Source organism: Oxyura jamaicensis, chromosome 11 (assembly GCF_011077185.1).
Source record: "Oxyura jamaicensis isolate SHBP4307 breed ruddy duck chromosome 11, BPBGC_Ojam_1.0, whole genome shotgun sequence".
Classification (NCBI taxonomy): Eukaryota; Metazoa; Chordata; class Aves; order Anseriformes; family Anatidae; genus Oxyura; species Oxyura jamaicensis.
Genome location: NC_048903.1, coordinates 2867422 through 2892238, shown reverse-complemented (window position 1 = coordinate 2892238; position 24817 = coordinate 2867422). Strand labels below are relative to the sequence as shown.

Sequence of the window (24817 nt, the reverse complement as noted above, 5' to 3'; positions counted from 1 at the left end):
CAAGTTCTGAGGAAGTTCTGTAAGTAGCTTGAGAGAGCCTGGAGTTATTTATTTTGCCTGTAACACTTGTGATCTCACACTTCTGTGGGGAAACTTGTACTAAACTGACCTATGCTGTGGCTGATGGTGACCTTGTTTTCATGAATATGCATTTGCTTATTTTCTTTAGGAGTTTTAGAGATTTTCTAACATGTTTATGGTAAGTACAGAGTGTAATAAGAGAAGCTAGGGCTTTTTCTTCTTGTTTAACTTTTACTGAAGTTTTCTCATTCATCCTCTGCTACTTAACTGCACCAAGGCTTAGCACTGCAGTATTTCAATTTAAGAGATGGACTGACGAGTTCAGCATTTTGGAAAGCATAAAAACAGCCACTTTTCTCTTTTTTGTAGTGAATGAGATCATAGGAAGAGATATGTCACAGATCTCAGTGTCACATGGAACAACGGTGGCCACCCAGTCTCCACGTACATGCCCTGGATCTCTGGAGACGAGAATATCTGACGGAATCCAGTAACAGATAAGCTTACAACTCAACATCCATGAAAACTTCAGTCTCTCTGAATACTTCTTCATCTTCTTCCTCTTTAGACTTACTGTGCTTCCAACTCTGTGGCCTTTATGAACTGGAACAGTGGATCCTTGCAAAGCCCTGTTAGTGGGTTACATTTTTGATGTAGAGACAGAGCATTTATAGTTCCTCAGATGCTGTAAAGAGACTTCTTAAAATGGACATGTGGAACCTACACCAGATACTTAAACTGTTTTAAAGTTACAAACAAGCTTTGCTTTTTGCATTTAAATATAATACTTTTATATTGTAAGTGCTTCAAATGTGTGGAGATGTTAGTTTGCTCTTATAATATTCACAGTACTGAATGTGGAAAAAGATTTAATACACATCTTCAGTGTGCTGCTTTCCCTTAGAAATAGTATAGTTTGTAACTGATGATTTGTTAACACCTTTTGGTCATTTTGGAAAGCCTTTAAGCTTATATTGTTTAATTTTATTATTATTATTTTTTAATATGATCTTCCAGTGGCAGATCATACCTGTCATCTGAAGCCAATGCCATGGAAGCCATTGTGTATACAAATACTGTAGTGTTTTCTTTCTTAGATTCATAGGAAGCAAAGCCAAATATAGATCTGCACTTGTTTATAAACTGAAAATGTTACTTGATAGGCTGCAAAAAGACCATTCCATCATGAAAGTGTTGGGATAGAAATGACATTCCAAAAATTTAACTTTTATAACTTTGTGGATAATCTTCCTGTACTTTATTAGCACAGGCTCCTTCTTGAAATAGCTTTTTCTTAGAAAGTTACATTTGTAATCAAATTTGAGAAGTAGGGTTTTAGATTAAAGAACAGCAACATCAAAGCCATGTTAGATACAGGAGAAATTTTAGTATTTGCTGAGGATCCAGGTGTTCCTATTAACCCTGCAGAATATGGTTTTGAAGTCACCAATTCAGTGGCATTCAAGTTTTCCATGCAATAAATCATTTGATCACATCTGTATCTTTTATGTGCTATATGCCTGACCATGCCACTTTGAAGTCCTAAGGAGATGACAATTACAGTTCCTTAATTTTAAACTGTTTATAAACTTCAGCCTGCTAAAAAGCAATTTCCTGTGAATTAGCGATTAGGCAGTATAATTTGCCCACATTTAATTATAAATGTGTAAAGCAGAGGCTACCAAAGAAATACACAAGATTCATGGCAGCAGTAAACTGCTGTGCTCAAAGGATGCATTTCCCTTGCCCACATAACCTGATACATCTGAAGCAATCTGTTTACACGGTTATTAAAAGTCTCAGGCCTCTATGATTAGAAACCTAGGAGAGGATCTGAAACTGCCTGCTTAGGTCACAAATGTTTCCCTCCCCCACAAGAACTGGTAGTTTACATAGCTTTCTGATATGGAAAATACAGGGTAAAACAATCACAGCCAAATAAGATGAGAAGCATCTGAGGTTCAGTATATTTAAGATGTTAGTTTTAGTTCCTTATTTGGGTAAGCCATGAAAAGAGAAGACGCTCAAAAATTTTGAAATACTGAAAGTGTAGTTGCACTGAAGCGTTCAGGCAATTGTGGACATGTTAACAGCTAAACACACATGGAGGACGTGCCTCTGTCCTGTAGAAAGTTATTCTAGGCTCTTAAAATTGCAGTAAAATATAAGTCTTAAAGTGGACTTCATTACTGAATTATAATACTTCTAAGAGTAAATTCAGATTTCCTGATGTTGCATTTTGGTAAACAATCACAGGGGAAGACTTTACATTCAGCCTTTTGCAGGCAAACCAGTACTCCTAAATTTAATTCAGCACCCCGGTTCTAGCATTAAAGTAGCTACAACTGCATCTTTGTAATAGCTGAATCGTGTACTTTTTCAAAGTCCATACATTAAGCAGGTGAAATTAAACTCTTTATCTATTGCTTCCTTTTAAGAGTGCAGCCTAAAGCTACTATCTCAACACTCCATAGTTATTTCAAACAACACAAGGACATTGCATACGTGCTGAGAATCTAAGCATCCTTTTTGTGAATGTATTCAATGGTGCAAATCTTTAGATTTGAAGTAAAAGATCGGCAGGGCTGTAATCTGAAAAGTGTGGTATTACAACTGTCCCTCAGCGATGGTGCTTTACTCTGTCCTCTGCTCATTTCCATTAAAAATCCTAGAAAAGGGTTGACATGCTCAGAAATGCATCTACTTATGTTTTCAACATTAAAAACAAACACTGTAAGCTATGTAATTGTCTTCAGACTGTGTGCTGGTGGCGAGGCATGTTCCAGTTTTCATCCATTTATTGGGTCTTTTGCATTAAGCATCATTTGTAGGAAAATTCTAACTTAAAAGCTTTTCATACTGTATGGGATTTATGCTCCTTTATCCTACTGGTACAGACTCTCCTTGCAAGTTCTCCAAGTAGCTGGAATTCATACTGTACCTAAAATATAGGAGCCCAAACAATCCAGAGTTGCTATGCACTAAATTTTCTGATGCCTTTAAATACCTTGATGCCTGTAGACATAGAGATGCTTTCCTATTTAAAAATGAGATTAAAAAAATATATAGCTTTGGATACTAAAGCAGTTTTGTATTTGCCTTGTAAAAGCTTCAATACAAGGGTCTTAATTTTATTTTAGCTTGTGTGATAACGTAGGTAAAGACTGTTAATCTTGTATAATTTTAGTGATATAAAAAGCACACAATCTCTATTGGACTATGCAAATTTAATTAAACAGCAGAACCCGGCAACTGTTGATATTTTGTTGGCATCCACTTTCTGGCCCTTAAGTCCTTTCTTCTTCCTGAGACCTCTTCCAAAACTTTTACTAATTTAGATTGTCCTGAAGGAAAGCCTTAATGATGAGGTAGCTTTTCTTTCTATAAGGAAGGTCAGAAAAGATCAACGTTGAAAACAAAAGCTTACGGGACAGTAAATTAACCCATGAGGGAGGGAGGGAGTTTTATTTCTGAAATTAACATAAACTAGCAATCTCAATTTCTGTAGTGAAACTTTCATGTTGTCAGTGGAACTGCCATCCTTTTTAACCAAAGAATGAAAAGAACATGACTGTTTTGTTCTGATACAAAGCTTTGAAACTCTATTTTTGATACTCAGAATGGATGTCATTCCTTGAGGTTCGGAAATCATTCAAATTGAAGTTTTATATTTAAAAGTATGGGACAATAAAGATTAAGTTCTAGATGTTTACAGAGCCTTGTATTGTAATTTCATGTACATTTTGTATTTTAAACATTTTTGTAAGTTATGATTGCAGTGCTACTTGCAGAAATAAAAGGGAAGAACTTGCATTTAGGCTCTTAAATCATAGTGTTGAAATAAATAAAAAGAACGCAAACGCGTTGTCATTTATTTAAAATGCATCTCTGACTGCAGGGCGGGAAGAAAATCCCTAGTTGTGATGCAGCGGTGACAGCTGCACTCCATCATGACATAGAACATGAGGGACATTTCATATTCCTCCCTAGAAGAGTGGTGGGTTTGAACCAACATGGTAAGCGCGTGGGGCTCAGCTTAGCCCCAGGAACAGCGAGCCTGTACATAGTGGGTGGGCGATGGGCAGCTCTGACAGTTACACTTTGCACAGTAACTGGTGATTTCCTGCTTGCAAAGATGATTGTTTCAGTTAGGCTATCATAGGATTCTTTTCCAGAAAACATTCAGGAACAGCATTATAAACAGTAATCTCCATCCCTGAAGGGATGTTATCACAGGTGAGTTAAACTGTTTCAAAAACAGATTTAAAATTCCTACAGTCTGAATTGCTTTTTTAACCCAAGGTCAGCTAATCAAGCAGTACTGAGGGATATGCCTTTGGCAGTGGCAAGATTCAGGCTCTAAAAACTACATCCCATCTCAGTGATACTACTGCTAATGAAAAGACTTATTTATTTATCTCCCTTTCAGTTTGGCCACAGGGTCTTTTATTCATCCATGGAATCCCACTTGCATACCTAGGTGTACTGAGGCACACAAGCATTCCAGTTTCATTGCTGAAGCAAAGGTCTGGCCTTTGCCTAGCAATGCACACCTGCCTCAGAGTGAAACGGAGTGGAGATCACCGTGATCTCCTGCTCACATTGCACAGTGAGAACATAGACCAGTTTAGAATTAGCCTCTTATTTACAGCGCTTGTCCTGGGCAATTACCTTCACCAATGGTTTTTGATCTATAAATATAACAGAAAGGGTTGGCTACAGTGCCAAGAACTGAACGTGAAGTCATTTATATCTGAGTTTTACTAAATATATACATGGGTTTTCAAAGCTGCTCCACACGTTTTGTAGTATGATTACCCAGGATATAATTAATTAGCATATACCAACAACAGTAGTAATAGTCCATGGATTGATTATATGCTTTACTGCCAATTCAAGCCTTTCAGATGCAAGTAAGCTGAAGGCTGATTCACAAAGATTGATAGGGTCTGAAAGCTGATAGGCTTTGCGTTCCAGCTAAGGCATTTAAAGCTGAGTGTGGCTGACCCCGAGCACCCATGCTGACACCCCCATCTGTTGTGGTGCAGAGCAGAGGTAGTTGGACCTTGCCCTACGCCTTGTGAAAACATCACTTCTAACTCGTAAAACACTGCTTTGTGATTTCAGGCAAGCAAAGAAGAAAATATCCTGTTAAAGTCAGTGCCTTTAGAAGAAATGAAGTGCTGGCAAAAGTCTCAGTTCTCTTAATTTCCTTTCAGTACTCCACAGCAATACTTCTGCTATCTGCTGATGTCTGCCTGTTTCCCAGCTTCTGGCCCTGTCTGTGCCATCTCTCCCAGCCCAATTCAAATACAAGTGTACTCTGAATCCAACACTTACCCCACTGTAATGAGTTAGGTGAGGGTTGAGATCATTTCCTCTTATTCTCCCTTGCCCTTTTTTTTCCCCCCTCTCCTCTTTGGCTTTTCTTAATTGACAAAAATAATCAGGAAGCAGCCATTGCTGTAGTGATTAAAGTATTAGAATACTTGAAAGGCCCCTAGGAGTGCATTTAGTTCAACATGGAAAAGAAAAAGGATTTAAATTCATACATAGATTTCAATGCAGACTTCACTCGTAATTAAAATTAACACTGAACCTCATTCTGCCTGTTAAGAAGAGCAAGTTTTATCAGTCCTTTACACAAAAAGCATCATCATTTGCTTGGAGTATCTAAGAAAAATAATTACTTTATAACAACTTCTTGCTACCAGTAATATCTGCTACACATAAAAGGGTGTGTGTGTGTTTGTAATCAACCAGCAGGTAACATACAATCGTAAATGACACAGGAGCAAGAAAAATAGGAGAGCTGCTTTGTGAAGTTGTATGTACCATTTATTTTATTATACAAAAGATGGATGTAGAAAAGTCAAGCTTTTCACAGTCACCTTACAGCTAGGGCAAAGTTCTCCCTAATGTTTCCACAGATTTAGGGATGAGGGAGACTTTCTCTTTTGTTTGTTTCGTATTTATTTTTTAAAATTTGTTTGCTATCTGGAAATACTATTTGGAAACTCAAAACAGAAGTGCTTATCTCTTCCCTACTGTCATTGTTATGTCATCTGCTGGTAACAGCTGGAAGAGTGTGGTCTCCGCTTGTTCCCATTGCAAAGACTCTTCCCCTACAAAAAAAGGGCTCTGATACCTCACTTGACATTTTCATTCATTTAAAATAAAATTAGATGTTGGTGCAATTGATGCATACTCATCCAGAATTTTTCCCCTCAGAAAGAAATGCATATATTGTTAATAGAAAACTTAAATAGCTCACACCTCAAACAGAAGCCCCTTCCAGCTGTCTGTGCCTGCTAGGAAGCCATGCTAAATGCTATGCATGTGCATCTTTAATCTTTTCAGCTCTCACTGAAGCATCTCCTGAAGATGTAATGTACCTGAAGCAAAAACACATACAGAAACAAAACAACAACCAGACCAAGCAAAATCCCACTGAAGTTTACTTTTTTTCCTCCCCCCCCCCCCCCCCCTTTTTTTTTTTCTGGCTGACTTAAGTTAATTTAGTCCTAACCCTTTAATACATTGCAGAAAGTGTTAAACCTTCCATAAACAAACACTTTGAACATCTCTCAGAAACCCAACTGCATATATATGGCAATCATAAAACACAAGCATTGAAGAGGGGAATGATCAAACTCTGGGTGGACAAATAAGCAAAGAGCACAAAAAAAAAAAAAAAAAAAAAAAAAGAGTTTTCAATTGTTTTTCACAAGGCTGTGTTTTGGTGCAAGACCATCATTTATCCAGTCCAATCTTGTTAAAAGATCTTTGATCTTCAGCCCTTGCAGATTGATTTTAAAAGCCATTCTTGCCATTGTCTTACAGAAAGATTCATTGTGACAGAGCAGATCAAAAAGGCAAGTATATTGGTGATAACCATTTCTGCATGCAGGAGCTGCATTATCCATAAAGGCAAAAGGGAATCAATGACAAGATACAAAGAACATCTTTTTGATTTCTTCCAGACCCAACAGCATGGAGCATGTCTGGATTGGACAGACTGATTTGATTCTCTAGGTAATAGCGTGGGGGAGCATGGGCTAAAGGGCCTGAAAAAGGTACAGGCAAGACAGTCCGAAAAGCAAGAGCGATTCTGGTCAGAGTGGTCCTTGCCCCTTGCATGAAGAAGTTCAATGCCAACAGATAACTTTCTGGCAGTACTTGGCAATGAGTGTTTGTACCCTAAATGATGTTTGCTGTGGGACGGTGGGTGTTTGCCTGTGTTTTCCCCGTTCCCCCTCCCCCCCCCCGTACTCAGACTGGAGTTTTGTTCCATTATCTATGCAGTTCCATCCTCCCACCCACTCAAACTCCTTCCTAACCTCACGTCTAACAGAAGAAGGAAGCTACTGTCAGCTTGTTCTTTTCTGTGATTTTTGATCAACATGTCAACATTTTCAAAGAAAAGTGATAGACTACAGTCTTCTGCACGTAACGGGGACTTGGACATTCAAGAAAATATCGTTTGGGCACACAGTGCTGGATAATCAGTGGTATCACCTGAAATAAGCAGGAGGGAATGGGAGCAATATACTTTTAGAAGTTTTTGTGTCAGTGAAATGAAAATTGAGTGAGCAGTGACTTGGAAAATTCCTCCACATTCTGGTTCTTGTGCAAGCAGCAAGAGTGAAGCTACCATGGCACTGGTATCAACACCACCATCTGCTTCTTTGAGGATTTAATCTGGTATTGAGCATTCTTCAGGACAAGACACAAAGGGTGAGGGTACCCTTCCTAAGTTTAATAAAGCTTCATACAAAACACGATTGATTCTCTCTGCCAAGCTGGCAGCAATACTGCAAGAAACATACACAACATTACAGCTGAGTGTTATTCCAGTTTTCTTACATGCATCAAAAGTTTTTCCTCCCTGCAATAAAGGGATCTGTTTGTAAATACTCGCTCACAATGTGTTGGAAAAAGACAAGACAATCTTCTAGAAATACGTCACTGTTTTCAAGTAGGAAATACAGTATGATGTAAGAACAGATTTTTCCAGTCTTTTGACATTTGAACAAGTGCCTTCAAAGCTGCTGCACAGCCTGCTCCAGAGCCCTCATTTTCTATGATTTCATGAATTACGTTTTCATATTAAGGTCTGACATTTTAAAAAATGCATCATAACTAAGTTGCAACTATTTACAAATCTGAAACAATTTCAGTTCACGTCATTTTTGCAGATTTCCAGATTGGCATTCATTCAACATGTACTCAGTGTCCTTTATGTCAGTGTCTGAGTGCTCAGGTTACTTACCCTGTGGCATTCGCAGGGCTGTGGTCACAGTAGCTGGATGAGGAGTGCAAGTCATCAAGCCAATAGGACAAATAAGGCAATTCTGAAACTGAATTAAGTGCTACTATGGGATTATTTTTTCTAAGGATATGAGGGGAAAAAGAAGTTATGCCAAGAAAGTTGTCATTGCCATCTGACCTCACCACTGACAGAAGTTATAATGGAAAAGTTGCACAAACAATGAAGGAAACAAGCAATCCAACACTGGCCAAGCACTGGGCTGAATGACATCGTGGTTTGCAGAGACAGAGGGAGAGACATACATTTTGTGGCTGTCAGCAGAGTTTCACTGAGACTCTAAAATGCTGATTGACTGAGCTGAAACCCTGTGGAACTAAACCAGCTTCTGAAATGACACTGGGGATCAATGAGGTTTCCTTAGCCAGAAAGAACACAAAACATACCACCCCCACTCCCCCCAAAAAGGGGGGATTTTGGTTACTGAACAGGTCTGTTTCCAATTGCAGTCTTCCACTGCTACAGAAGGTTAATCTCAACTCCTGCTTTATAGCAGAGAACAGAAAAACCTCTCACAAAGGTCTCAGCAATTCTTTTTAGATAGCATATAAGCTGTATAAAACAGCCCTTAAATAAGAAAGAGTTAAACATATCACTGGCCAAGCAGGGCAAGTTTATTGTTGTTTTTCTATGCCATTTTTGCCCTCCCTCCTGGATCCCCGTGCAGGGACCGTGCTTTCCCTGCTACATGTCACTTGCACATGCATTACACTATGCTCAAGATTTTTTCCAGCAATCCGTGAACCCTTAGCAGTTCCAACAACATTCAGGCTGGATGGATAAAATGGAATCCTATGAATTGTAACAAAAAAATCCATTTGGTTGGAGGGACCCAGTCTAAATACAGTACAACAGCGGGTGACATTAAATATTTAAACAGTGACTAAGTCTTTCATAAACAAAGTAGTGAAAATGCAAAAGGCCATTACACTTCTATCCTTCCACTCTGTAAGGTAGTTTTTAAGCAGCATTTTGTTTCTTTCATCCCAAATCCACCTGAGTACCTGATGCAGCACAGAAGGCTATTTTGCAGGCAGTAAAGACCTGCTGCAGATGGGCCCAAGGAAGCAGATCAGAACTGGATATTGTGCATTAAGAACATGCTCAGGGGTGACGTTAAAAAAAAAAAAAAAAAAAATCACACTGATGAGATGCTTTTTGAGCTGTTCTCAAGCTCCACATTTGTTTAAAATAACCAAGCAGATCTTTGGTATTGCTGCCACTTGGATAGGTACAATCTAGTTTTCTACTGTCAGCAGCATACTGACTTAAGATTTTTTGTTTGGTTTTGCCTTTATTTGGAAAAAAAAAAAAAAAAAAAAAAAAAAAGACAAAACGCAGGTGGGGAGGAAGGGATGGTATAATGTTTAATCAACTTAGAGATCTCACCTTTACAACTGCTGTTCTCATTCCCTACAAGAAAAGTCAGGGGTAAGAAAAAAGTTTATGAACGATTAGACAACTTTTTTTCTTCTTCTTCCAAGGAATTTTCAGCAGCCCTTTTGCCTGGCAAATGAGGTGTGAGTCCTCACGAAGCACAGGCCCAAGTCATACTTCACGAGCTTTCTGAAGACACAGACATTGGGCACAAAGCGAGAAGTTTACAGCACACACTAGCTTTAGCTTCCTGTTTGCACCCAAGTGGTAAATCTAGGATCACATGCAATTTGAATGACTTCCCCCCTTTTGTGTATTTTGAGTCACTTTATTTGCAGTATGACCCCCCACAAGATGAACATCAGCAAGCAGCAATAGAAGATGAAATCACGTGTAGAGAGGTCACCAAGGGAAACAGCCTTGGCCTGCCTGCATTGAAACAAGCAGAACAGATCAGGAGCTTCGCAACTTCTTCAGTGCCCTTCTGCCAGTAAAGCCATTGCTGCTGCTACTTCTAATAAACCTTAACTAAAGACCAGACTGCCCTGCACCTTTTCCTGAAAAAACCCACAGTGGTAGGAAATAACCTTTCCCAGAAGATGAACTGACAGATCTCCAGCTGAAAGCAAGCGAAGTCTGAATTTCTGGTGCCACCGCTAACACAGCAGCCACTCTCATATGCTTAGTTACAGGGCTGAGCAGGACAGAAAAAACAGTTCAGTGGAGATTTGCTTTTAAAAAGAGAAAATGTTAGGAAGCTACAAATAGGAAAAGGTTGGCAATGTGCTACCGCTGAGTGGTAGTGAGTGTCTAGTCTCTCTCAAGAGGCAGTAATAAGCTATATGACTGCAGCGTGCTGTTTTCTCTGTACAGACAGACACAGAATACTGCCTCAGTGAAAGTGCTCTGCAGCAAGCAGCATTATCCATCAAAGAGAGGAGAGAATTAGATAAAAAACCTAGCAGTCTAGTAAGAGAACTGATGCTCAAGATACGGCAACATTTTACATACATGTAAAAGGGAAAGAGGCTTTATTTTAACTAACAGGACAGCCAAACTCTCTCCTGCTCAACAAGAGCGTGTGGAAGCAGGGGAACAGCAAGAGAGATCAAACTGATATAAACTCTCTAGAAGACTTGAGAGAGAATATTGGCTGTAAAAGCTAAAGATACCCCACCAAAAAGGAGAAAAACAAAGGCTAAGTCCTTAAGTAGCTCTTCTCAGATGGGGAAAGAGCCAAGATGCTTGATGCACAAATTGAGAGCTTTCTCCCCTAGCATAAATGCAACTAGACTAAACATGGGGGTTGGTTTGTTATTTATTTCTACACCTATGACTTTTTAAAGAAAGCAAACTGCTTGCTCTGAGCATTATGGTTAAACACTGTATTCACAATCTAAATCACACTTAACTCTGGCTAGATAAAGTAATCTGGATAATAGCAAGGCATCCCTTGTCCTAACATGTGGTGAATCTATGAACTGGGACTTCAGGACTTCAGCAAGTGGCCTGGTTCCCCAGTACTTCACCCACTTACTTAACAGTAACAAAGTGCATTCCCATTCAAGTGGCACTGCCCAGAGAAGAGCTGACAGCACAAGAGCCACAGGCACAAAAATAATTTCCACTAACTACTGGCCATACTGGAGGCTCCGTGCTGGGAGCACACTTGAACCCCAAAGCTCACAGGATACAGAACATAACAGTGTTGAATAAGCTGTGGTAAAATGGACAAAGATGTCTTAGGATTTGCTAATTTTTCAGTATCACTGTATCTTAGCTTGTTTTTAAAACACTTCGCATGTATTTGAAATAATTGATAATGCAAAAAAATCATGTAAGTCACCAAGAAGACAACCACCACTAAGGTAGGTTGCAGCAAGTGTTTAATAGTAACCATAGGAAGTCAAGACATTAAGAAATATCATAGCTAGCTGAAATACCAATGAGTCTCAGGTAGGTGCTACATAATTATCTGAGTTTGTGCAGACCACTAAGGTAAATGCATTCTTAAGTAGCATCAAGCAATCACCATTTGAATTCCATCAAGTTATTTTCCACTGTGTCCCAGTGAGATAACATAAAATCTCTTAAGTACCAATCCCCAGTTCCAAGAACTCGATATTTGGTTGACAGTTCAGGTCATGTATATAAAGCATTTTGGAGCCTTATCAGTTATGACGAACACCTTTTACAGTCTCAGTAGTCGTCAGCATACCGCATATCGATCATGAGCTGTTTCATCATGAACCTTTCCCGTAACTCAAACTTTTAAACCACTCACAGCTTTATCAAGGGCGTCCCTCCCCATCCTAGATAGATTCGCCATTTAAAGTCAGTCTAAAACTAGAGGAAATTTAAGGTATTTAATGAATCACTTTCCATGCTACGTACTGAGTTCATACCAGAGTCCCCTCAGAAGCCAAAGAGAAGGACCAGTGACATGCAGATCCTCCCATTTAGGAACCCTAACCCAAGAGCCAGCATTAGACAGGTTAGGATGAGGCACGGCCACAAGTCCCCAGCCCTCCCTGTATTCACAAGGGAAGTAAGCTGCTAAGCAGCAAATGTGTGGGGATAACTAAGCTGGGGGCAGGATAGGGCTATTCAAATACTTCTATTATCTGCGGCATGAATCCACAATGGCAGTAATGTCTGCAGTTAGAGCTGTGGTGTTATCTCACTCCATTCTGTTGCTGTTATTTCATGTTTACAGTCGTCTTTTTCTGCTCCTTTTTTTTTTTTTTTTTTTTTTTGCTGTTACCAAAAGATACTCAGGTTCATCTAATGCCTTATTTATGTCCCACCATCAAATTCACTGAAGTAACAGATGGTGGTTGATGAACCCTAGAAATTTTTAACATGTGCTTTTCTTGTTGGTTTCAATAATTTAAAACCAATCAATAATTTATATATAAACAATTAATTCAATGTTCCTGCTGCTGTTCCTGCAACAGTACAGAACCATCCAAACAACACAAAAGAACTGCCTCAAACACAGGGCCTGCTAAATAACTTCTCAGTAAGTCCTCAGTGTCACCCTGCCAGAAGAGGTCCTACCTGAAAGGCCGTACTGCACAACTGGCTGCTTGCACAAAAACAAGTACACAACTAGAGGAAAGACCACATGAAGGTGCATTTATGAAAGACAACATTAAATCTTTCAGAATGGATTCCTGGCATCCCAAGATTTACCACAATACAGGTCTCATAAAAAAACAAAGTGAGCTCAAAGGAACCTCAACTGCATCTTGGTGCAGAATTTTGCATGGAGAAACCTCCCTTTTTAAGAAAGGAGACAAAAGGGGAATTGGAGGCAGAACCAGGTACAACTGGTGATTCAGTGAGGACTTTCAGCAAAAGACATTCTGAAAGGAAAAAAAATAAACTTGTCCTTCAGGAATAGGGTTTCCGGCTTTCAGAGAGTTAAGAGGAAATCCTTGTTTGCTCGGTGTTGGGAACATTTAAATTATTTTCTCTAAAAAGTCTGCATAATTAAGGTTGGCCTCGGTTGGCCTTCCAGCAACTACTGTAGCCACTCTGCTGGTTTCACACAGCTGGAGCAATGTTTACAAGAGCTGAAGAACTGAGCTCTTCTCAGAACATGGTGGGTGGGCTGGGAACAGTGGGCACAAAGTGTGCTCACACTGCACAGCAGCAAACTGTGTACTCACCAACATCAACACCCCACTCTCTGCTCAGAGCTGGTAAGAAATACTTAAAAGCCAAACCACGCACCTCAGTTTGTCAGGCATCCCTTGATACTTCCTATAAATATCTTCCCATCAGCATGTCCTCCCAGAAATGCCCATTAAATTACTCTTACTGCAGTGCAGAAAGGATTATTTATAAAGCTCCACATTAGCAATCCTTTAGTGAATGCTACAGCAAGATAAATGCAAAGGCACTTTTTGAAAGGGAGGAATGTTTTCCCATCATGAAATATTATCAAGAGAACATTATCTTCAATACTTTAATACATTTGAGTCAAAAGGCTACATGTGTGGTTTGACTTTTTGGTCTGAAATGTACTGCATTTACTGTATTCATGTAGAAAACTTTTTTTAAGAGTTATTTCTTTGTGCCTGTAAACGAAAGTCAATTTATGCAGGGGGAAAAATTCAAGAAATTGAGAAAAATCACAAGTTACCGATCTTATTCAGTGTTGAGATACTGTGTGAACAAACTTTTGATGTGTATGTAAACAAAGGTAACTCTAAACTAAATGTTAATGTGATGCTTCAAACATACCAGACTGCTAAACTGAAAACTAGATGAGCTCCTTTTACAAATGAAGCTCAGATATGGGGAATATCAGAGGAAACCAGGGCCATGATGTCTCTTGCTTTGGGCCGAAAGCTGGCCCAGACTGCTTGCATTCCCTTCCGAGAAAGGTTCAAGAAAATCATGCAGCAGATAACCTGATATAAAACTGCTTGCTGTGCAGAGGTTACCAAGCATCCACCGCACAGAAGTAGGATGTATTCTAAAGAGGGAATATACAAGGAACAGGTCAGAGAAACATGAGACCCTTAGATCTGAAACGTAGTCTAGGCTGTGCCACAAGGAAGTTCTGCAAACACAATTTGAGGAGCTACTCATGAACATCAAAGGTAGAACAAAAGCTACAAAAGCTTTCCCTTTGCACTGATTGTATTATATTATCCTTGGTATAAACTGCCACTTCCATTTTCTTTTCAAAACAAACAAACCCCCACCATCTTTACTCCTTTTAGCAATGAAAAGCTACCCCAGTGACAGGGAGTAGTTTGGACTGGCATCCAAGTCATTCATGTCAACACTTGCAGACGTTACCACTGGTGAGGAAGAAGAGAGGTCAAGTTCCAGATCCTAAGATTTCATTTATCGTTTGTGAAAAACACCTTGTCATAAACATATCAGACTTGAAGTGATTGAAGGGCAGCAACCATGTAACTTTATATAATTTCTAGAGGATTATCAGCAGAACCCATTTAAGAGAGAAGAGTGGATAACTGGTATTCTAACACTGCACCTTCCAGCAAAGCAGATTCTCGTACTGGTTACCCTTCTGCATAGCACAGCTACTCACAATAAAAACTGAACATGCATCTGAAAAGCATTATTTGTTACTTATATCACAAAATTACTGAAAAGCTGATCTCTTTGGTATCAATGCTCACCAGTTGATTTGGGGGACTAAGGACAGAGTGTTTCTAATAAGAACATTCAAAAACACCCTATGGTTTATTGTGTGTAAAAAATAAAAACGAATGATAAACCACAGTCTTATTTTTCCTGGGTACACTGAACAATAGAGAAAAACATTCAAGTGTGTGGGGGGAGGGCAGTGGTTTTGAGCATTCAGGAAAAAATGCAAGTCCTCTTACACAAAGAGTATATAGAGTTTGATTTTTAGTGGTATAGTCTGTTAAACAGCAGTCAAGTTCGTCTTGTGTGCTTCACAAAGGTGATACCTATACCTAGTATGAGGCTGAATATTTCTGAAATCAGTAACAATAGGTAGGAACAAGAAGAATTTCTGAAGAGACATGCTGTGCTTGCTAAATCAAATTCAAAACTTACTCGTTAATTGTAGTAGCATTTCTAAGGAATTTCCAACTCAAATGCCAGCATTAGAAATTCAAGAGTGCTTAGATCCAAGGGTGACTTTTTTTTTTTTTTTACCAACTCCGTAATTATACCTCGAGCAAAACTATGTGCTTTTACAGTGACATCAATACAAATATTAAATGCTCCCTCTTGCTAGATAAACCTTGTCTGACATGGACAAAAACTGAGGTGCTGGCACAAGCAAAGTGGTTCCTTGGCCCTTTCTTCAGATCCCAAATCCAGTTTCCTATCCTGTATCTAAAGGCTAAACCTTCTTTTATACTCAATAACAGACATGCAACCAACAAACTGTAATTGTATCCAGCAATCTACACCCACTTGGTCTCAAATTGCCTCCGAACACCTGGAGTCCACCATTTTATAGTCTATTGTGACTGCAGGTTATGAGACCAGCAACACGAGCAGATTGGCTACTGTCCTCTAACTGCCTCCCTGTCTGTCCGGCTTTATCATATAATCAGTGCTGCTGAGGCCCGGAGCCAGCAGTTCCAGAGCTACCTGGCTCAAAGCTACGTTCGCTACACCTATCAAGTGCTTTAATGAATTTGTTTCCTCACCTTCCTGCTCTATTTCTGGCCTGTCCAGAATTATCCCAAGAACAGCCTCTTAGCAGTAATGCATTTTGCCTCCACCTCAGCCCATCCTACCCGGAGTATCAGCTAACACCGCTGACTGCCTCCTCAGCATATTTCCAACCTGCTTTTCCTGTTCAAAACAGGTCAGAAAATCTTACCACCTTCTCAATCCTTACAGGCGTGATATTAATCTCTATACCACTAGCCAAACTGGTCTAGTCATTGCAAACCTTCTGAAAGCCACAAGAACAAAAACTGAACTTCCCCTGTAGCTGAAAGGTCTTGAGGTCCAACTTCAGTTGCAAGTCAGCATTCTTGTTTCTCAAACTTGCTATATTTAAGAATGAACAATTGGATCCTCTCCTGGTGCAACGAACAGAATAGGGAAAAACCCTCTATCTTGCCTTTATTGTATTCTGAATTTCCCTTTGTTAGCAAACTTACTAAGGGATACCATGAGCAGCATCTAGGCCCATGGCACTGTGATACAACTTTTCCAAACCAGCCTCAAAACCGTCCCCATAATATGAAAATTCAGAAACTCTTATTTTCTAGGGATTAACTTCTTACCCAGTAAGATCAGGTTAATACTCTAAGGAAAACATGGCCGTGCTGTAATCTGTCAGTCGCCAATATCTTTTAACTGAAGACAAAAAGAGATTAAACTAAAGATAAGCAGAAGTTGCATTTCACTGAACACCTGGAAGCTGCCATCACTGCAAGACTTCTCCTACTTACAAGCAAGAGAAATGGTCTATTATTCACAGGAGCATAAACAGGCATAATTCTACCTTTTTACTGCTTGTTCAGGACACGTCTGCTTACGTCCTGCAGATCATCATTTAACCTCCTCTCCAGACTGCATCACCAGTACGATGTACTTGACGAGTCATTTTAGAAGGATTTAAGATGTAAATACCGCACATAAAACATGCAGTGTTGTAAGTGATCTTGCAACTTTATACTCATCAGACAGATTATTTCACTCAAAGTAAAAACTGAGCAAAATCATCAAGGACATTTTAATGCTTTTGCTAGAATTAATATTAAATGTATTGTGTGTGGATTTTCACAGTAAAATTTTGATTGCTGAAGGACTGCATTGCATCAAACAGAAGAGAGACACACTTAATTCAACACGAACAAGGCCCGTGCTTTCAGAGGACATTTAAAGATCTCCATGGGTTAAGCTGTAGCAACAAGTGGTACACTTGAGTTGAGGCTGAATCTGTCCTGCCCTGCTGAGAGACAGGAAGCACCTTCTGCAGCCTGCCTCTTGCTTCTGTTCAGTTACACCACACCTTTACTTTCCTCCCCACAGCTGGTCTTTGTGTTTATCTGCCCTCCAACTTGAAGGCAGTACACACCTGGGCCTAGGAAGACATCCCTAACAGTGACATAGTACAAAAAAAACATTAGGAACAGTTCTTACTCTTCCTGACATACATGCTAGTGCTAGCTTTCAATGCATCAAAGAAAGACAAATTTTAAAACTACTCCGTGGCATGGAAAGGTTTTTCCTTCATTTTACCCTTGCATACTTTTTAATATTTTTCTTTTAAAAGCATCCAGACTAAAGATTTTGAAGCTTTTTACACATAAATACATTCCGAACGCTACAGTTGCAAGTAACCTAAATTATTTTAAAAGGGAATATACGCTTACAAGTGACTCATGGCAATAGCAAATTGGCTTCACCCACTCCCTGCAAGCAGAAAATTAAGTGTTGACAACAGATGATCATTAAAGCAAACAAACAGCAACAAAACTTGCAAAAGTTACACTGCTTTAACAGCTGAGGCAGAAGGCAGGGACAAGTACAAGAAATTGATATAAACTGGAACAACTGCACATTAAGCAGGTCTGTTATAAAAGATGCTCTCCCAAAATAAAACAATGCAACATGTTGTTGCCATTGCTACTTATTGCAAGATTATCGTAAAAAAAATATATTGTAAAAGCAGTAAAATGCCCTGCCGAACGTTCCCAGGCTTCTGACACAAGGCAAGTTGCATTCTTTTAAGTCTAAATTTGTTTTAGGGGCATACACTCAACCTGGCCAAGTTGTCTCTAAATTTGGTTACTAACAACTCCTTTGTATTTTCTGCTGCCTCAACATTCTTCGTTCACAATCAGAAATTTGAGTAAAGTACATACTAATTACATTTACAGAGAGGCTCGGGGAAGGTGATACAGAACTGGACACAGCAGCACTTTAAAACTAGAATTTCTAACGACAAAGATTATGGCTTTATATGTTTTCACTTAAAAACACACCTGGCTTACTGTAGTTTTCTTAAAAATTAAACACAGGGTTCTTTATAAACCTCCCACTCCAAGAGCTAATGTTTTCTTTCTAGTTCTATTGTTATATTCACAACTGAAAAGCATTTAAAATACCTCATTTATTTTGAAGCTCTGCAGTTAACGATCTTTCCATCATGACAAGGATATTCCTAAATACATGGAATGTTTCAAAACAACAACAAAAAGGTCTATAAAGACAACTCAGGTGTTTGAAGGTTAAGGATTTGGGAGAGGGTGTTTGTCATTTTTATTTTTTTAATCAGGGCAGTTGTATAACAGTTGTTCTTTCTCCCCCATCCCCATTATTCCTATTTTCACAAAATTCTCGCTAGAAAAAGTGGGGCAGTCCCAAAATGCAGAAAGTGCTGGAGCAAGGATATCCAACACTAAGACCCCTCCCAATGTTTATAAACCCTCTTTCTACACTATGTACACACTGCACTGAGTGATTACGGCGCACAAGGTCCTCTACAAAGACAATTTCTGAAGACTGTCAGTTCACGGTGCTCAACTAAAGGAAACAACTGAAGATGTACGTTTCAAAGCAGCTCTGACAAATACCAACAAACGAACCATTGTAGGCAGAAAGCATTTAAAATTGTAAATCAGGGACAAAATAATAAGAATTTTAAAAGTTAAGTGCTTTTTTGGAGATTGTAATTGCCTCCGATTTTAAGACACTAAATTATTTAACAAGATTTGTACACCTCTTCTACAGTTGCTATCCCCGAAGCTCTCAGGCCCCGAAGGATTTGTATTTCGTTTGCTATTTGCAACGCCCGGTCGAAAGGGGACATCTACTGGTAGCAAGGATTAGTGCAGGCAGGAAACACCAAACTGCCAGTCTAATAAAATTACAGTACCAACCTAGAATCCACTGATGCACTTGAGAAATCTAGAAGCTTCTGCTCCTACCACTTAAGTAAAGATCTTAAAAAAAAAAAAAAAAATCAGTGTCAAGAGAATGGAAAGAGGGATGCGCCAATTAAGGGGTTGTCTCAAAACCAGCACTATCCGAAGTATTAAACCAAGAGACAAAGAAATACAAGCAATGTTAAGTCTGTACTTCAGTTATATAAAAATTTTTGAGAAACACTTTTTGTGGAACACAGAGGGTAAAGACTCTTTCTCAAACAACAGCAACAGTCAAATCACTGTTCTTTCCCAAGCTTCGCATCTTTCTCTTTGGTGAAACAATTCAAGTTTAACATTTTCTGTATTCATTTTTATTACATTAAATCATATACACATAAAAACAGTGATCCCCTTCAGAAGTCCTCCACAACACAGCAGGTCTAAAAATTCAATTGCAAGAAAACACACGCATCAAATAGAAGATAACAGATTTAGGCCTTACCCTAAGTTCCTGGCATTCTCCAGCGATGCAGGCCGCCATTTGAAGGCACGATGAAAGTGCTAGGGGAGCTGAGCTGAGAAGATAAAGACCTTTTCCATACAGTCCTGACACTACTTCTAGTGCATGCTGCTTCCAGAAGCACAGCCAAACAGTAAGCTCACCTCAGCTTCTAGCAGTTACCTGCTGTAGTTGAGCAAATTACACGACCCCTCCCTCCCCCCTGCTCAGAGCAGGCTCCCTCCCCTTCCACAGGTGAGGCACATAAACCCTCAGGGGCAGCCTGCTGGGGTGCATCCACCAGGCCAGGAAGGGAGGCCTTAGTCACACGGGGTTTTAGTCCTAAGCATATCACAAGAAACCTTCAAATGCCAGAGGCAAATGTGCAGTCTTGTTGGGCAAATGGCGGGGGGGGCACATGACGACGACCAGATGGGGACACGGCTAAAGGAGGCTGACATGGCTGAGGAAGGCTCCCTGCACTCTCCCACCGCTCCTCTGCCTCCCCCTGCCCTACAGCCAAACCCCCCGGCAAAAGCCGCCTTCTCTTGTAATTTCATTTCGGTGGCCGTCGAGGAGGAGCCGGGCACTGTGGGGCGCCACAGGGCCCTGAGGGGGGACCAACGGTCACAGGGGCCGCCCTGAGGGGAGGGCGCGGGGAGCACGGCCGGGGCCGCCCCCAGCAAGGCCCCGATTAGAACAGTGCTGCCCCTGAGGGGTGAAGGAGCCTGAAACCACAGGGGGGAACCAAAGTTTGTTAGCGTTTTTGTTTTAAACGCTGGATAAAGATACGTTTTACTCAAATGTGCCGTTGTTAATTCTTTTGTTGGTTTCTGCCACACGACCAACAAAGCTCAGAATAACTCCGGGGTGGGGCTGGTGTCAGGCCCCTCATGAGGGTGGCTGCTGGCACTGCCCTGGCCAACAGTGTAGCTTATAAAAATAAAAATTGTATAAAATATTTTCTTAAATTTACACCACTCCCATCCCTCATGTTAGGTTTTATGCATACACACAGCCACAAAACATGAAATAGCTGAGTTCAATTTTGATAACCAGTTTCCAGCACCTCCTTCTGAACAGGGATTAAAACAACAGCATTAACTAAGCCTCCTTTTTTATTATTTTTAATAATTTTTATTTTTTTTTTAAAAAAAAAAAAAAAAAAAAAGCTCAATACAGCCTTTAGGGCTGTAACCTCTGTTCAGGTAAGCATAAGCAGACTTACAGATTTCAGAGCCTGCCAAGGAAGGAGGAGAGCATGTATAAACAACAGTGAAAGGAGCTATAAAAAAATGTGATGTTTTTAAGTAGATTAAGCATCAACAGACAACCACAAGTCCTATACAGGCTGTTAAAAATAAGCCTGTTCATCTCAACACAAAGCCATAAGCAAGATATCAACTGTATGGTGGTAGAACAATGTAAAAAATGGACTGGTAGGTCCATCTGTATTACTCAAAATAGGGACTCCCCAATTTTTTGGAAGGGAGAACTGAGAACTATTCTCCACAAAGGCACAAGGACTGCACCATTATAATTAACATTCTCCTGTCTAGTGTGCAGGTTACTTTAACAGTAAGATTTTTGTAGACTTAAGACAAATCTTGGAAACGCATTAATGCATTCCTACTATAAAATACCAAAATAAAATATCATCGTAGTCCCAGCCGACTGCAGTAACACTTCAAGCAGGAGATTTTAGTGATGAAGTGGCATCTGACATAGGATGGTTATGACTAGAAACAAACCCAACTATCTTAGTCAGATATCCCCCTTCATTTTTGCTACAGAAAGGTTATCTGGCTGTGCTGTGACAAATGTAGCATTTTGGGTTGTGCACAGAAAAGAGAATGACCCATTTAGTCAGTGAAATTCTAAAGTGAACACAATTTCAAGTTCAATGCTCATTTTTCTCTGGCATCAAAATGAGAGCGCTAAGCATATAACAGTTGCATCGCTCTGCCTGAAAAGTGTTCCACTGCAAGGGAAATATTTATCATGTACATTTCTGGCTTACCAGAACATACAAAAAAAGAAAAAGCATACCATCTCACAAGACATATGTGCCCATCTAAGTCTATGGGGAGGAAAAAATATAGGTAAAATGTTACTTAGCAGAAAATGATGGTCCATGAAGTTACATTAAAACAAAGTATAAGTTGCTCTCAAAAGCCAATACACATCATAAGCGTCTCTTTTATTTGTTGTAATATAAAGAAGCATACATCATTCAGTTCTTTTAAGTACAACTCAAATTGTACACTAACAAAAAAAGATCAATCCAGACATCCATGAACATGTCACAACAGGATTCATTACATTTTGCTCTGCTGGTATTGCACTTGGAATAGTTTTGAAGTAAGGCACAGTAAAAACAAAGTCATTTAGTGCTTCTACAGCAGATGTCTTTTTTAAACACATGCTACATGACGTAAAAGTACTTCTAGCTTATGTATATACACACAGGGAAAAAGAAAAAAGCATGCACTAGAGGATTTAGATTTCAACATATCTCGTTGTTTCATAATATACAAATAAAGTAGTTTAGAGATGTAAACAAATTGCATGCACATAAACTAGAGCAAAATCTTTAATACAGTATCTGAAAGCTATTATGCTTAAATAAAAAAATATAACTTATTAGTACTCCGGTTTATGTGCCATTTTTGTCCTGTAGAGATTAAAACTTTGGGGTGGGGTCAGGGAGTTACGGTTGGGAAGAGAACATTTTTCTGGTTTTGTCTTGGTTTTTATTTTTTTGCTTTACACATTGGCAGCAGTACACTGGTAGGAAAGACAAATATGGCTTTTGCAAAACAACATATAATGAAAACATGAGAAAGCACAATTGCATTTGGGGTCCAGTATCCTGGTATTTTCCAGTCCAGAACAACAACAAAATCAATTGGATCTGTGCTTTGAATTGGGAATGCTACACATTCCAAAAGCCCTCTCTAAAGACATTTAAACTCTACAAAAACCAGACACTTTGCCAAGTGTAAACTCTTAAAAACTAAACACAGAAGAATCTGAATGACTCAAGCTTCGCTTTCCACTTCAAATGCTACTAAACAGACAATAGGTTTCTCCCATGGCTGTGATAGCTGAAGTGCTATTAGATTGTCTTCAGAATTAACTAGATGCTAAGAGGGGAGTTGCCTATTTTCAAACAAGTACATTAGAGATTAAGTAAATTAACTGCATAATTTTTCTTTTCACTTTATCTTTGGCATACAATATGCCATTTTTCTAATTAAATACAGGACATGTACCACTCTACATTCCAACATATCACGCTGAAAAGGCACATTTGCTGCTGTGTGGGTGGCAAGGGAAGACTCCTTATTTTGTAAAAGGGCACGGTGTTCAGTGCAACATTTTTTCCCCATCCCCCAGAGAGTGTTTGGTTAGACCAGGTACAGTTCTATACAGTGGCCTCCCAGGAGCTGTCCATTTTTCTCAGCCACTGCTTTCTTAGCTAGATCCAGGCTTGGAAAAGTCACCAGTGCCTCTCCGCTGGGCTGGCCACTAAAGTTGTAAAGCACGAGGATGGAATCTGTGTGGAGCTGCAAGGGTACAAGAAGACAAAAGGAAATAAACTATTAAGACCGAAGATGACACCTAGAAATGCAGTTTTTAAAAGCTGTGCATCAGGTTCACTCCGCTCCTGTGTTTGTGGAAGGAGATTCTGGATGCAAGAACAGAAAAGATGGACCAAAGATCAACAGAATCAGCAGCTCTTATTCTGCTGGAATGGAATGATATAGACATAATTCCATGCAGAGATTTTGCTAGACAAGTAACTGAGCTTAGATGTTGACCAGAAAGAACTTAGTTGTTAATAAAGGGTAAATTGAGCAAGAAAGACCAGGCATTCAGTGAATAATTCTTGTACTATGGGGACTACCGGCAAGTGACAAAGGCTATGAATGCATGCGGATACTTGCATACAAAGTTAAAAAAATGGATAGAGATGTATTAGAGTTCTGTCTTGGGAGGATTAGCTGAACTTAAACACAGATATACACAGCAAGAAAGATTGCTCAGTGAAAGTCGAAGCACTGCACCAGGTCTTACTGAATCAAATAAGTGTTTATTATAATTTCAAGGAGAATAAGAAAGACAATATAGAAAATGAGATTACTTAGTCATTGGAGTTGATTTCCTGTGGAGTGCATTTGCCCTCCTAAATTCTTAAAAGACAGTTTCAAAATACTGAGTTTAAATCAGATGTGTCTGGATTCCCTATGGTACCCCAGCCATTTCTTACAACACACTGGAAGTACTTCCAGGCTAAGTTTAGAAGTCCCATTTGTATGTTGGATAGAAATGAATCTGCATGAAATTTCAAAATCAAAAGGGTTGAAGGATCAAAAAAGCTCAGCACACAAGATCAGTCTGTCACAGAGATCAGTGCCAGACACAACACGAAATCTGTGCTGGAAAACCAACCATTTTATGAGTAGCAGCCTGATTCAAGTTCAGTTCATGTGACATGTCCTCATGAGTTTATGAGGAGTTAAAATATTTAAGGTTTTTTTTAATAGAATTTATGCATGCCTAGTATACCACAATACTAGACTTCTCAGTTATTATCAGTAGTAGTTTCTGATCAGCTTTGCATTCAAATATACAAAAATAAAGCAATGCATGCCAGAGCTTCACCCACCCAAACACGTAGCATGCAGTAGAGGTATTCTTAAGATATAAGCATCAGTACACTTTAGAAACAAAAGGAACGTATAGAGACATTTAGTACTGGCTTCACACAGAATTAAAGTTAATCAAGAAATAGCATGCAGAAAGATATTCAAGGACAAATAATACGTCATGTCTGCAGCCCAGTTCAGGTTTAGAAATAAATTTAGTTTATTTCAGAAAAACACTGTGCTCAAAGAGAAAGTTGTATGCAGTTTGGTTTGGGCCACAAACTGTGCTAAAAGACAGCCTGCTCTAAAATAGCGCTTTAATGTTAATCTTTATAGTATCAGTCATGAATGTAAATTCAATATTGAAGTTCAAAGTTGAAAACACACACAAAGCACAGTCAGCCTGCTGAGCACATATGACGGCTTTAAAAAGTAGTTTAAAAAGCAGCATTAGTATAACACTAGTGCCAGGACCCAGAAATTAATTTTATCTTAGTAAATTAGAGTTGTATAGAAAGTTAAGAGAAGACTACATATTCCACAAGCAACATAAGCATTAAACAAAAAAAATCTTCATGTTCTTTATGAC

General features: G+C 39.3%; 2 protein-coding genes across 7 annotated transcripts in view; one reads left to right on the top strand and one right to left on the bottom strand.

Moving 5' to 3' along the window:
• Positions 1 to 3735, top strand: part of NFATC3 (nuclear factor of activated T cells 3) — a 65936-nt gene extending 62201 nt beyond the window's left edge. For both annotated transcript variants that reach the window (XM_035337102.1, XM_035337101.1), the window contains one exon: positions 391 to 3735. In XM_035337102.1, coding sequence (XP_035192993.1) covers positions 391 to 515 — 125 coding nt within the window. In that variant the 3' untranslated portion in view covers positions 516 to 3735. The remainder of the gene's footprint in view (positions 1 to 390) is intronic.
• An 18020-nt stretch (positions 3736 to 21755) lies between these two features.
• Positions 21756 to 24817, bottom strand: part of ESRP2 (epithelial splicing regulatory protein 2) — a 44460-nt gene continuing 41398 nt past the window's right edge. For 3 of the 5 annotated variants that reach the window (XM_035336542.1, XM_035336541.1, XM_035336543.1), the window contains one exon: positions 21756 to 23145. In XM_035336542.1, coding sequence (XP_035192433.1) covers positions 22987 to 23145 — 159 coding nt within the window. In that variant the 3' untranslated portion in view covers positions 21756 to 22986. The remainder of the gene's footprint in view (positions 23146 to 24817) is intronic. The other 2 variants (XM_035336547.1, XM_035336546.1) reach the window with 1 other exon arrangement.